The 14,832-nt window shown below is 38.1% G+C and overlaps 1 protein-coding gene across 1 annotated transcript in view; it reads left to right on the top strand.

Moving 5' to 3' along the window:
* The first annotated feature begins 777 nt into the window (after window positions 1–777).
* Window positions 778–14,832, top strand: part of bcl11ab (BCL11 transcription factor A b) — a 31,112-nt gene continuing 17,057 nt past the window's right edge. Inside the window, exons 1-2 of the mRNA XM_067458948.1 lie at window positions 778–1,154; window positions 3,333–3,668. Of these exons, the coding sequence (XP_067315049.1) occupies window positions 1,100–1,154; window positions 3,333–3,668 (391 nt within the window). The 5' untranslated portion in view covers window positions 778–1,099. The remainder of the gene's footprint in view (window positions 1,155–3,332; window positions 3,669–14,832) is intronic.

A 14,832-nucleotide genomic window follows, 5' to 3' on the forward strand; every position in this document is an offset into this window, starting at 1 on the left:
CATCATCAATATTTTATTCATTGTGATTTTTAAAAAATATTTTTATATTTATTCGCTTCAATATTTTGTTCTAAACTGATGATTTTTTTATGAAAAGTAATTTTATTACTTCATCTGGCCCTTATGGAATGAAGAGTAGCCTAAATAAAAAGCAGCCAACAAGTGTACAGCATTATGTGGGAACTCCTTTAAGACGGAATTCACCTCATGATGGCGTTGACTGAGATAATGCCAAGAGTTCCAGAGCACGGAAATATAGATTACATTTTTTTAGGATTATTAATCTAAACGTTGAACATAGTATTAATTAAAAGTGAATGGTACAGTTCTAATTATCTTAAAAGCAAAACGTGCAACAACAAAAAAGACCAGAAAGATGCACACTTTTTAAGATGTGCTTAAGTTCTCAAATAAACACCTGTGATGTATTATTAAATTACTTGTAATTATACTTTCATTATACTGTTAATAAAAAATTAAATTAAATAAAACTTGATGTCTTTTATTTGAAGAAAACCACTAAATACAGAAAGGGTCATTTTGACCCCTTTAATGAATGCTGGTTCCTGCATTCAGACATTCTCTCTCTCTCTCTCTCTCTCTCTCTCTCTCTCTCTCTCTCTCTCTCTCTCTCTCTCTCTCTCTCTCTCTCTCTCTCTCTCTCTCTCTCTCTCTCTCTCTCTCTCTCTCTCTCTCTGCCCATTGGCTGTTGGGGTCTATGGTTCACATGCAGCCCATCATTGGTTTTTACGAGTCTCACCCCCTCCCACTCCCAGCCGTCCTCCTCCTCTTGCCTGTGTTTAGCAGATCCATGTCCATCATCTACCTCTGGACGGTCAAGTTCGCTGGCACGTCACGTCCGCACTTGAACTTGCAGCAGCTCAGGGGGCTTCGCTTACTTTTCTTTTCCTGTCTTGTGTTCTTCTCCGAGAAGCCATGAAGCCCAACGCAAGCGTCTTGCCACTACACGCGTCTCTTCTGTACTATTCTCTTTAGTTCATGTGGGATACCCGATGCATCGCTGAGGAAGATTTTAGCTCTGGACTCTCCGAAGACTCTGGCGCTTCCCAATGTGAACCCAGCTGAGACCGCGTCCAACATGTCTCGCCGCAAGCAGGGCAAACCCCAGCACTTAAGCAAACGGGAGTTTTCGCGTAAGTTTTTTTTCTGTCTTATAGAGCTACATTTCATATAGCCTGGATCAGTTTTAAACGGAGTTCATGAAGGTGCGTCTCAGATGGCACGAAGCGCGTTTTGATGTTGAGTTGCGCTTCGCTATGATTCATAACGCGTGAAGGTTGATTAGCCTATGCGTGTGTGCGTAGCCCATGGATGTATAAGTAAATGAAACGCAATTTGTTAGGTTTTTAATACAACAACAACAACACTTTTTAGTTCACATTCTCTTGGGATTTTCTCTTGGGATTTTTTAAAATCCCGAACTATTTTTATTTTTACCAATTTTAGGTTGTAATTAATACATTTGTGACGTGTATCCTATTATAAACGTGTTACAGATAGGCTACCATCTGACGTTTGTTTACAAAAACTAAACAAGAGGCTACATTTCAGAAAGTGTTTTTCCCCCTTCAACTTACTCCGTCGGTTCTTTTCAAGATTGATACGTGAATCTAAATAACGAGGGTTTTTTATTGAGAGAAAGAAGGCTAGTATGATATACAAACCTGGTTTTATGTATAATGTCAAACCTGTTTAAAAAAAAAAAAAAAAAAAAAAAAACCGGCGAGACGATCAAAGCACCTCAAGTGTTCCGTGTCAAAACCTTAACACAAAGGCCACTTCAAATGATAAAATTTACATTACTTACATGAAAGTGAAGTTTACCCTTGATCTAGTAGAGTTAAGTTTTATACCTGTATTTCATTTGCGTTGGAACGTGTTCTCCGATACGGCATCTTGTGAGACGAGTTGCCGATAGGGGGCAGAAAATGAACAAATGAAGGTCCAGTCAATATGAGACAGAACTAGGTGAACTTGAACTTGATGTTATTCAGCCCAGCCTTCTCTAGTGTACCCACACATCTCCTGTGCTATATACATTACAGTGTTTTTTATATAAACATTACTTGGACATGTGGGCCAATGACAAAAGATGTCCAAAATCTGCTAAAGATCTAGTTTAAAACACTTGCCATAGATAGGCCTATATAATAGTTTTATTCATTATGATTTGGTACACTTTAAAACATCTTTAAAAAATATTTTTCACTGCTATAAAAAGCTACTAAAATACTTTCCTTACACCTTGAATACTCAATGGTAGGCTACATAACTTTTGAGTAATTTAATAGTTATTGACCCGTGTCACTTTTTAGTCATTGCGTTTATTATGTATGTTTTTATTAAATCAGATGAAATATTCTCAAAGGATGGAGAATGGTTTAAAAGTGTTAAAAAGCGTTGTGTTGTTTAGAAACTCTTCGGATGCTTCAGGTTTGAATGACACCTGTGTGTCCAACACACGATCCGATCTGAGGCTTAAAAGCCGTAAAAGAGGATCGATTAAAATATTGGAGCGTGTTTTTTAAGTCTGAAACTCATATATTGTCGCCCCCACCTTTTATCCCACATGACCTGACACAGAATTAGGGTTAACCTACCACCGATGGCAACAATCTCCCTCAGCCCAATTCAGACGCACGATGTGGTTTTGATTGCTCTTTCATATGTTCTGGCTGTCCTTTTGGGAACTACCCCACATACTCCCCTCAATAGCTAACCTCAGTTCAGAGGATTCCAGCACTTTAACTAAATGGGTTCCAATCATCTTGCAGTCAAATTAGAATCTATTTTTTGATTCTCTGAGGTGTTGGGTTCATTAAGACGTGAGATTGGCAGGATAATGAACAGGGTCATGCAACTAAAGTGAACAACCCCCTCCTCTTTACCATTAGTGGGCAACCACTGTTTTTCTCTCTGTCTTTGGTTTCTCATCTTCTCTCCATCTGCCTTTCATTGACTGTCGGTATTCCTCTGATAGAAGTGTCAGCATTTCAATAATGGATAGATATTAATGTCTTCTGGTGCAAATGCTATGCTGTTGCACTGTAGCATTGAGAAAACGTCCCAAATTTGAATATCATTGTGCCTACATCAGCATTTATTTTTGACACCTATACTAGCTATATATGAGACCTCTAACACCACTACTGCAGATTTCAGCACCATTCATATGGAAATGAATATAATTATCACTTACAGTACATATATAATTAGCACTTATCAACTCCTTATCAGATTTCACTATGAATATTACAGGACGTTATTCTGCCATCTCTCACACCTCCCTTTCTGCGTCTCTCCTACCGTAGCCGAGCCTGTGACGGCAGATATCCCAGAGGACGGGGAAAGCCACCCCAGATCGGAACCATCCACCCCTAAAGGGGATCAGGACCTCCTCACCTGTGGTCAGTGCCGCTCCAGGTTTCCTTTGGCTGACATCCTGGTGTTCATCGAGCACAAACGCAGGCAGTGTCAAGGACGCCTATGCATGGACAAATGTTCAGACCTGCCTCCGTCGCCTCCACCCGCAGGCCTGCGGCGAGCCTGCGTCCCTGTGGAGGTGGCAGTTCAAGTTTCGCCCCATGGAGAGGAGCATTTAGCCTCCACACCGCATGGATTACGGCCCAAGCAGGAGAATTTAACAGGTAGAGTAACAGATGTGTCCGCTGAAGAGAATCTTTGAGAGCGCTTGCGAAGTCGAAACTTCTAATCGAGGCCTTGATGATTACCATGGTTTTTAAAGCCTTCCACTTTCCGTTTATGATTGGCCTTTTATTTTCAGGAAAAAAGGAACTCGACTGTGTAGTGGATGAAAATAGTGCCCATTGCTGTCAGTATGAATGGACATTCTCTCAGTTCTCTCATGTGGCTTTCGCAGATGTTGCTGTGTTTAGTGTGGTTTTCATAAGGTCATATCTTACTCCAGTGAATGTATAGCTGCGGAGTGGTACATTCATACTGATAAAAATGAAAAGAAAATCATTTTCAGCTGTCCGAGACTAAATCTGCCACAGATTGTTACTGATTTTAGTCATTTTCATACTTATGAGAGAACGTTCCCCTTCGCTTTAGCCGCAGCGTATCCGGAAAGAGGAAAAACATGCAGCATATATCTTGATATTATGTTGTAGTTATACATTAAATGGGGTCGTTCCCTCAAAAATGAAAGTACTTTCATTCATCTTCGGAACACAAATGTAGTTCTTTTTGATGAAATCTGAGAGCTTTCTGTCCCTCCATTTACAGCTACGCATCTACCATTTTGACGCTTCAAAAAGTTGTGTTGCGAGTGGTTTAGTCCAAATTTTCTGAAGAGACACGATCACTTTATGATGAATAGATTTAATTTAGGCTTTTATTCACATATAAACATTCATTAATGTACACATCAGTTGTGGCAAATGGAAACTCAAGTATGTTCACTTGACGTGTGAGAACCAATGAGGTTCATTCTCATGTTATGCAGCACGTTTGATCTTTCGTAAGAACCAATGAGGTTTATTCTCGTGTTTCGCAGCACGTTTGATCTTCCGCAAGAACCAATGAGGTTCATTCTCATGTTATGCAGCACGTTTGACCTTTTGTAAGAACCAATGAGGTTCATTCTCGTGTTACGCAGCACGTTAGATCTTCCGCAAGAACCAATGAGGTTCATTCTCGTGTTACGCAGCACGTTTGATCTTCAGCAAGAACCAATGAGGTTCATTCTCGTGTTACGCAGCACGTTTGATCTTCCGCAAGAACCAATGAGGTTCATTCTCGTGTTACGCAGCACGTTTGATCTTCCGCAAGAACCAATGAGGTTCATTCTCGTGTTACGCAGCACGTTTGATCTTCTGCAAGAACCAATGAGGTTCATTCTTGTGTTACGCAGCATGTTTAATCTTCAGCAAGAACCAATGAGGTTCATTCTCGTGTTACGCAGCACGTTTGATCTTCCGCAAGAACCAATGAGGTTCATTCTTGTGTTACACAGCATGTTTAATCTTCAGCAAGAACCAATGAGGTTCATTCTTGTGTTACGCAGCACGTTTGATCTTCCGCAAGAACCAATGAGGTTCATTCTCGTGTTACACAGAAGTTGAGCTTCTGTTTATGTTTGCTGATCAATGTTAATAGTAATAAAAGCCTAAATTAAATATATCCATCATAAATCAACCGTGTCTCTAGCTGTCAATGGAGGGACAGAAAGCTCTCAGAGTTCATCAAAAAGATCTTCATTTAAGCCTTACGGGTTTGGAATGGCATGAGGGTGTGTAAATGATGACAGAATTTTCATTTTTGGGTGAACAATCCCTTTAAAGTAATCAAAAATGTAATACAAATTAATTTTTAGGGCTTCCACTTTAAAATGGAATGCTGTTATCAGCTCGGCTTGAGCCAGACACACTTTTCTGTTTGAATTATGAATATATTAGAATTGACGGGATTAGGGATTGGGTTTATTACTACATCTACCCAGCTTTCTACCTTTGATAGCATTAGAAAGTATTTTACAGTGTCCTTGTTACATGCACTTACACTATAGTAATAACAGGAAATGATGCGTTATCACATCCAACTAACCCTAAACAAAAATCCTAACCCTACAGGAACATGTAAGGGTATATAAGAACAATAAGAACATGTTAATTAATATTACTGTTACTTTCTTAATTGTAACTAGGACAACCTTACAAAAAGAGAAAGCAAAATCATTTTTCAATGTACACCTTGTAGTATCCCTCAGGACGTTCTGCGTTTGCCCGTCCCGGTCCAGACAGGTCACACGCTTTCGCCGTTACATGTAAAGCACATGCGTGATCCGTCGCGTCGCGTAAGCAGATGTCCGTCACAACAGATGGAATTCCGTATCGGCTGTAAATGGTGAATCCGTTAAAGGTTCACGCTTGGAGAAATTTGCATGATAAATAATTTAAGATATGCATGTAGACACAGCAGCTTTTAATACCCCCCTTAACAACACCCCATCACACCCCCATTTTATTCAAGTCTGAATGCCCCCGAGCGGCCAGACGATGAGTTCAGGCAATAACCCCTTTCTGCAGACCTCCCTCCCTCCCTTCCTCCCTCCCTCCGCCAGCCCCCTTATCTGCTATCTCTCTGGGGTTATTTTCTTAAGTACATCCATGTGAAGCCATTTTCTCTGAGGCTGATATAGGTGATCCCGTCTGGTATTGTTGTTTAATACGCGCTGTAGCGTCTCCTGGTCCCAGAGACATTAGAAGCAGCTCGTCATTATATAAACACAAGGAGAAGAACTTTGATGCTGAGTTAACTACAATATTTTATTGTGCAGATCATATTTACATTGTGCGTTAACTGCGCGTAACTACTAAATTATGATGAAGTGGACTCTTTCTGTTATGTTATCCGGTGTCCGCTGGTGTTCTTGGCCTTGGTGTCTTGATGTCGTTGGCACTGATCCACTATTCTCTTACCGGGGAGAGTTATGGATCATTAGCTGGAGCAGAGCAAGTGGAACGGGAGGCAGGAAGTTTGGGGATTCCCCAATAGTGCGCCATCACTGAGGACCTTTAAAGGCTTCAAACAAAAGAAAAGAAAACATTCTTCCCAGGTAGCAAACTGAATAAATGGAGAGGATATATATTGAAATCTTCTTCTTTTCTCCTGAGAAAAATACCCTAGGTAGTCTCACATTTGTGTTCAGGCAAGATCTTGACGGTGTCTCAAATTGTACTCATATTGATCAGTGATTTCAATATAAACTAAAATTGTCCATGATCAAATGATTTGAGCGGCAGTCCACATTCATTTTTCATATCTGTGTTTCTTGAGCAAAATACAGTTTTCCTGAGTAGTTTGATGCTTCACAGAGGAGAGCCAATGTTTGATGTCGTAAAAAAGGTGGCTGATCTGAGCAAAAGCATGTTGTGTGTGTGTATGTGTATGTATTTGTGTGTGGTTTGCTGAGTCTCGGCGCAACATGACAGCGCGTTTGACTTGGCAAGCGCTGCCAAGGGTTCCCTTTCAGTGGGCATATGGCAGGACATTGGCACAGAGCAGACTGGAATATGTATTGTGGCGAAGTTTATGTATTTGTAGCTGACATGGCATTTCAAACACTAACAGCAGTGTCCTGTAGAGTGACATGCATACTCTTTTGCTTTATTATTATTTTGGATGCAGGTTTATGACCTCATTAATTAAGGGGCTACATGGAATAATAGTACTTTTAAAAAGTCCATGTCACAGCACATGACTATTTCCATCGATAATGGTTTTCTTATTTAATATTTTGTATTTTTTTAGGGGATTATTTGGTACTAAACTATATTTACGCAGTAGTTATAATCCATTTGTTCCGTTTTTGAGAATAGACCTGAAAATTACACTTCCAGCTTAAAAATGGTCATAAATCTTACTTTTGGAGCACAGGCTTAAGTTTGGTCTTTCTAAAGAGGACACTTGGCAGATTATTGTGAATTTTTATTATTACAATTTTTTTAAGTGAACTTTAAAAAAACTTATAAAAATTGATTGTTATGAAAAATGCTCCAAAAATGCACAAAAATACTATTTAAATTTTTTATATATAGTTTCCAAAACATGTTATTCTCTAAAACTACAAGAAAGTCAAAGTCATAGATCGAAATAAGCTGTGTTCCAAATTTTAAGTTTCCCATTATTTCCAATGAGGTCATTTCTGACTGCTGACTTGTTAGGACCATTTAACCTTTTCAAATCATGTCCATGATTTAGATTGTGTGTGTGTGTGTGTGTGTGTGTGTGTGTGTGTGTGTGTGTGTGTGTGTGTGTGTGTGTGTGTGTGTGTGTGTGTGTGTGTGTGTGTGTGTGTGTGTGTGTGTGTGTGTGTGTGTGTGTGTGTGTGTGTGTGTGTGTGTGTGTGTGTGTGTGTGTGTGTGTGTGCGCGTGTTCACATGGAAAGTGCCAAAACCTTTACCAAGGATTCGGTCAAAACTGACCATACACCACAAGGTTAAGTGAACTGCAAAAATGCTAAAAGACGCTTAAGATAATGATCATTGGAATGGAGACTGTTCAAGCATGTAAAATATTCATACAATTACAGTGCACTGATACAAATTTGGTTTGCATAGCAGAGCTTGCAGTGCTCCTGAAAACACATTTATTGTGGACACACATACGCATCTCCATGATGTGACCGACTGTGTTGTGACACCCCTTTCAGCATGAAGCTATGTAATCATCAGATCTGTCAGGATCATGTGGTATTTTGACTCACCTGTGTGTGTGTGTGTGCGTGTGCTTGTGTAAGGATGTGTTTGTGTTTGTGTTTGAGTGTAGCCAGCCAGCTGAGTTGTAGACACTTCTATTCAGTGCTTGCCTGGGGAATACAAAACGGCCCGCAGCTCTATGTTGAAATATTATTGGTAATATAAAATATAGAGTACAGGTTTTGTACCGTACACACTTATTTTTTTCGCAAAGAGCATCAAACATGGGTATAATATGATGGACTCAATATATGTATATGCATGTGTGTGTGTGTATGTGTATGTGTATGTGTATGTGTGTGTGTGTGTGTGGTCTGCAGCTGGTGTGTCTTATCTGTGTTCTATAGAATGAGATAAAGACCCAGGAGGCCCCTCACTGTCTGTGTCTAGGGTCATGGTTCCCTGAAAATCTCTCTCTCTCTCTCTGTCTCGGTGTGTTTCTCCATCTCCATTTTATTTTTACTTCTTTATTCACGCTTTTGCATGCAAACTCAATTTCTTTTGGGTCAGTCGGTTGCACTGGAGTTGAACGACATCTGTAGGTTCACTACACTGTGAAATGAAACAAATTTCGACGTGTGAGGGAAATCAACATTAATGCACATCTGTAAAGATGCTTAAGACTCTGCTCTTCTGCCTTTGAACGTTGGACGTTGGAAATGGCTATAGACAATGAATAGGAGGGCAAATAATCATTTAATAATATGTAAAGACATAAGCTTTGTAAAGCACAATACAAGTAGTTCTGTAAAGAGGCTGATTAATTCGTTCAACTCTTGAGTATTTAATTTTGCTCTTTTACTGCAATAGAAGCACTGAAGTGGAATGTAACAAAATGTTTAGTCTTTTATCTTGCGAAACATTCTCTCTCTCTCTTTCTCTCTCTCTCTCTGAATCTCACTGATAATATTCTGTGGCTCATTTGAATTTGAAGCACTTCTTTAATCTTCAAAGCCTTGATTGCTTTATGAATATGCATGGTACATGCAGACTTTAGTTCATTACCTTGTTGTAAATTCTAATGACCATTAGTCCCTCTAGGTAATTGCCAATTATTTTGCATATTTGATTAGCCCATTATGAGTTCATTCAGTTGATATGCGTCAGGCGAAGACGGACTGAGTCGCTAGAGAAATAAACAGATCAGAACAGAGCTGTGCACCATTAAAAGGGTTTTAGAGTCTTTTATTCCTAGTCTCACTGTTTAAAATAGTATTTTCATATCGCAATGAGCATTGCATAAAATGTAAACAAACATCTGCGGATTCCCATGTAGCAGTCATGAGCCAAAGTCATAAATGATTGATCGTTCCAAACAGAATGCATTTGGATTAGTGCTACATGATGCCTCATAATGGATTATTTAGTGTTTCTAAAACACTAGCGACCGAAAGGAGATTGAGGTAGCTTGTTGATGTGTAATTCAATGTGTGCTATGATGAATCTTTCATGTATACATTTGGTTCATTTGGTTATGATTCCAAGTTCACAACAACACAAAGCTCAACCATGATAAATTAATTTGAGTTGAATGCACAACTACAATATTCAAATTGGAATCTGAACATAAACACTCTTAAATATTTTGCATTGCGAATAGTGCGATTTCCGATTATTCTGCGTCAACTTCTGTTTTGTTTAAGGTTAAATATTTAAGGTTAACATGTTTGTAGCTTGATAACTGAAGATAACCTGTCTGATTTAATGCCACAGACATGTGAAGTGAACTCTATCGCCCCCTTGAGTACCGGAGGACACAGTAAAGCAAAGAGACATTAAGAAGGCTACATGCAACTATTTGATTCGGTATATGTGCATGAAGTATTTCAGGAATATTTTCTACATTACCAGAGTATAAAGGCCCGTTCACACCAAGGACAATAACCATAAAGATAACTATATTAGCATCCACACAAGTGGACAATATCATTCTGTTTATTCAGCACATGGTTGTCTGTCAATTTAAATGCTCAGGTTTGTTACAGCAGAAGGATTCTGATTGGCTGTCAGTGTTTTTATCATTCATCAGAAGAATAAAATGTGCCATTATCATTATAGCTGTGGTGTGAACTTTGCTATTCTTTAATATTGAGATTGATTTATAGAACTATATACACTGATAAAACAACTTGTAGGATTTCCTGGATAAAGTCATTGTAACAATTTGCACTCAGTAAATTTTACTGCTGTGATATCAAGTACAACTTGCCAGTATCAGGTAAAATGCTATAAGTGTAAAATTTGCGAAGACATTAATTAAATGTTACTTAATTATATTTAACTTAGCAGGTTGTATTTAATAAAATTGTTAAGTAAATTGTTAGGAACATCACTGTTGTGAAAATATCAAGCAAAATTGATAAATCTGTAATATTTACTGTTGACATAATTAATTAGATTTTATAATGTCTGTCCATTTCACATTTTTGAATGATTTAGTTTAATAAATTTATATTACTCACTAGTATTATGTAAATGTTGCTTATAAAGTGTTACCAAATAAATGTAATAATTTTCTCTGCATCAAATACTTTTATCACAAATCACAAATAAATAAATACAATAAAGTTGAACAGTTATTATGTCAACATTCACAATAACCATTTAATCAGTAATCTTTACATCAACTGATTAGTAGTTAAGGTAGATTCAGTATAATTTACAATAACTGTAGAATTAACCTTGTATGGTTCAACTAAACCTGGCATACTAACATTAATGGCGAGCACATGCATAGTCCAGCTGAAACAGAATGGTCACTTCTCCTTCATGCTCATTCACACCGTCAACTGGGTCCTCTCGATGTGTTCAGCGGCATCACTGCCACTGTCCTCCTGCATACAGTTTATAATAAAGAAAGAAAGAACAGTTCTATTAAGAAACAAATACAAAATAGATTCATTATCAGTGCAGAACGAACATGCTTGCTAAAAATGACTTCACAATCTTAAATCCAAATATAAACAAAAGGCTTGGCTTGGCATAAATCTAAACATAAACATAAACTTAAACCTTAAACATTCACCAACACACGGGTATATATTCATTCACAATAACAGAAAAAGATACATGGCAAACATGAGGACTTAAATACACAAAGACTGATGCTGCGTCCCAATTCGCCTACTTGTACTACGTCTTAAAAGTATGTACTCTTTTTGTGAAGAAAAAGTATATACTACGCATACTTACGTGTGTAGCAGAAAGTATACAAGTTTCGGGACATACTACTTCGCCATCTTTAACGTTCACTTAGTTACAAACATCCCGTCACCGTTTAACTGCCCTGTAAGGCAACGTCAGATTCGTCGCAGTTCAAATCCTCCACATTCAGTTTAATCTCCTACCGTATCGGAGAGAAATAGCCGCACGTTCATCTGCCATTTCTGGGTCTTTAATTCAGAGACTCTCCCCATGTGTGTGCAGTTAAAATATAATGATACATTAAAAAGTTAATGGCCAAACGTGTCATTACAAAAGTTCACAAAGCTGCTGCAGGTGAAATATAATGTGGACAACACTGAATAAATATATTTTTGTCAGGTTAAATATTGATAGTTGTTCACTCAAACCCCTTTATCTAAACTTCTTTACTTAACCGTCAGACTCGCACATCTGTCATGTTTGTAGTTTTTTTAATGCTTTTTATCCGCGTTTGTAGTTCTAATCGAATCCTAATCCAACTCGCAATGGGTTGTGGGTTATATCAGCCGTTAGAGTGCCCATCGATCCATACTTCGAATTCAGACCGGAAATAGTAAACCATGCGGGTATCTTTGGAATACTCTTTTCAACATACTACGATTTGGGACATACTAATTCTATTTTCGAATACTATTTAGTATGGATAGTATGCGAATTGGGACGCAGGGTGAGGACTAGACAAGACACACCTGTGAACAATGATCAACCAATAAACCAATGACACATCAGAACACAAGACAAGGGAGCACATGGCAGGATCACATGACAAACCAGGAAGTGCATGACAGGACATGACATGAAAACCTAAAAACATAAAACATGAACCCAACACCAAAACACCCTTTGACATTCTTTGGTGATGCTTTGATAAATTAATTGCTGCGAAATTTTCAGTGGATATAAAAACGACTAGATACTTTTAAATAAGGCTAACAACACACCCACAGGCAGCCAGCACTTAATCACGGCCGGCTAACATTAAATTATTTTGAAGTTAACCAGACTGGGTGACCTTTAAATGTAGTTAAATGTAGTTAGCCGTGTTCTTTTCTATAAGAACACGGCTAACTACATTTAATGCCCTCTATTTTTGACTAACCACCAGTCTCAACTTTATAGAAGATGATAATGCCGCTTTAGCTAACGTTGTTGTGATTAAAACTCACATTTAGTTAATTTTGAACCGTAACATCTACGCAATAATCAAACCATCAAAATGAACACATAGTTGTTTTCACAAATCTAAAATAGAAAAGTCAAAACTTACCGAGAATAAGCCAGTCATGTAAAAGCGACATCCCAAATCGACCGTCTTACCACTGAACATGCGGGATCTTTTTGGAAAAAAACAACAACAAAAAAACATGTGCGCATATTCAAACGCACTTTGCTTTTCAGATTAAAATTTACTTAGTATTTGTAGAATGTGCTGTGAGTATGACTATAAAACATTAAATAGTATTTGTAAATATATGGTAAAATGTACTCTTTCTTTTCAGTTAATTTATTAAATTAATAAATTGTGTAAATTTTACATAAGATATATAGTTCCAACTTAATATTGATTTTACATTGTATAAATTACATGAATTAATGTAATAGATTTTACAATACCACAACGTCATTTTTGTCAGTGTATTTATCGTTATCGTGCTTGGTGTGAACGGGCCTTAAGGGTTATTTCGCCACTCACAGTACATTTTAGAAATCAGCACCTGTGTTTCATTTTCATGTATGATGCACTGCAGCTGGCGCTACCTTTATCTGCCCCATCACAGGTGCTGGCTCTCCTCCGGAGCCTGACTTAACCCTGTGTCTATGTCATGGGGTGTGAGAAGAGGCCGGCAGGGAGGCCGACGGGGACACAATGGGGGGATTGTACTCAGGGTGGGGGCTAGGAGGCTGAGGCAGCCCTGGCTGTGGCCAAACAGGTCGGGCCAGACAGCATGATAGATGGCTTTGTTTAAGGGTCCCGGGGTGGGGCCTGAACTTGAGGCACTTTGTTTATCCTGAATAGAGCAGGGGGGAAGATGCCGGAATGATCTATGTCTCACTAGCTGAAGAGCTTTAGAGGGAAGAAGACAGGAACGAAGAGAAACCTCCACAAAAGTGACCAAAACAACACTGGAAACCAGACAGACAGAAAGATAAATTCAGTTGAAAAAGCTCCAACATTTTTTCTTCTTTTTTTTCTGTAATTTGCTCACCTGCATGTCCTTCCAAACACTTTTTTCAAAATCAATTCATTGACTTTCTTCCCTGAAACCAAAATATGAAACTTTTTATGAATCTCAATACTACTCTTTTAGACATTGAAAGTAGATGGTGACCAAAACTCTAAAAAAGGCACCATAAAATAGTCCATATGAATTATCCAACTTTCTGCGTGAAACTCATCGGCATGTACCATCAAACCCGTCTGACTACATTTCTATCATTAAACACAAATATATGTTCACAGCCGCTGTTCTCTTCCAAACATTGAAAGTGAATATTGACCAACATTCCAAAGAGGCAAAAAAAGGCAGATAAAAATAGTCCATATGAATTATCAATATGTTACTCAGCTCCATGTCCTACCAAACTTGTCTGCCTGAATTTCTTCAATGAAACACAAATTTAGAAATTTTGATGAATGTTCATGCTGCTCTCTTCTATACTTTGAAAGTGAATGGTGACCAAAACTAAAAATAAAAAAGCACAATAAAAGCAAAAAAAAGGATTACTTTTTTCAGGGAACAGACCAAATTTTTAATTATTTACTAAAAATGTTGTCCTCACAACCACGGTCACTATTCATTACAGCTTGAACAGTCTGCAATACATATATTATTGTATGTTCCAGGAAAGACAGTCATGCAGGGTTTGTTTGTATTTTTAGATGAACTATTCCTCTAAGAAATATGTGCAAAGAAATATGACCATGTCACCCCTGTTTTAGCATCGGCTCCCGGTCCATTTTAGGATCTGGTTTAAAATTCTTGTTTTTAAATCTCTTAATGATCAAACTCCTTCTTATCTCAGCGATCTTCTTATTCCACATTCATCTAGCAGATTATTAAGATCTTCTGATCCCGTTTAAAAACTAACAGTGATTTTTTCAGTCACTGCTTCACGTTTATGAAATCAATTGTCACTTGACTGGAAAAGAGGCTGAAATTGTCTCTCTTCTCCCAGGCGTTTTAATCTAATTTTAGCATTGTTTTATTGTCCGTCTTCTGTTGTGTTTAATTCTGTTTTTCTTTTTAACTTTTTTCCGCACTCTGTTCAGCACTTTGGTCAGCTTTGTTGTGTTTAAATGTGCTATTGTAAATGAAATTGACTTACTTATTCTAAAAGAGTGAGTGTGAATGAGATAAAGGAAAAGAAAGTGGCTAAAGGGAGA

This window comes from Pseudorasbora parva, chromosome 12 (genome assembly GCF_024679245.1).
Source record: "Pseudorasbora parva isolate DD20220531a chromosome 12, ASM2467924v1, whole genome shotgun sequence".
In the NCBI taxonomy this organism is placed as follows: Eukaryota; Metazoa; Chordata; class Actinopteri; order Cypriniformes; family Gobionidae; genus Pseudorasbora; species Pseudorasbora parva.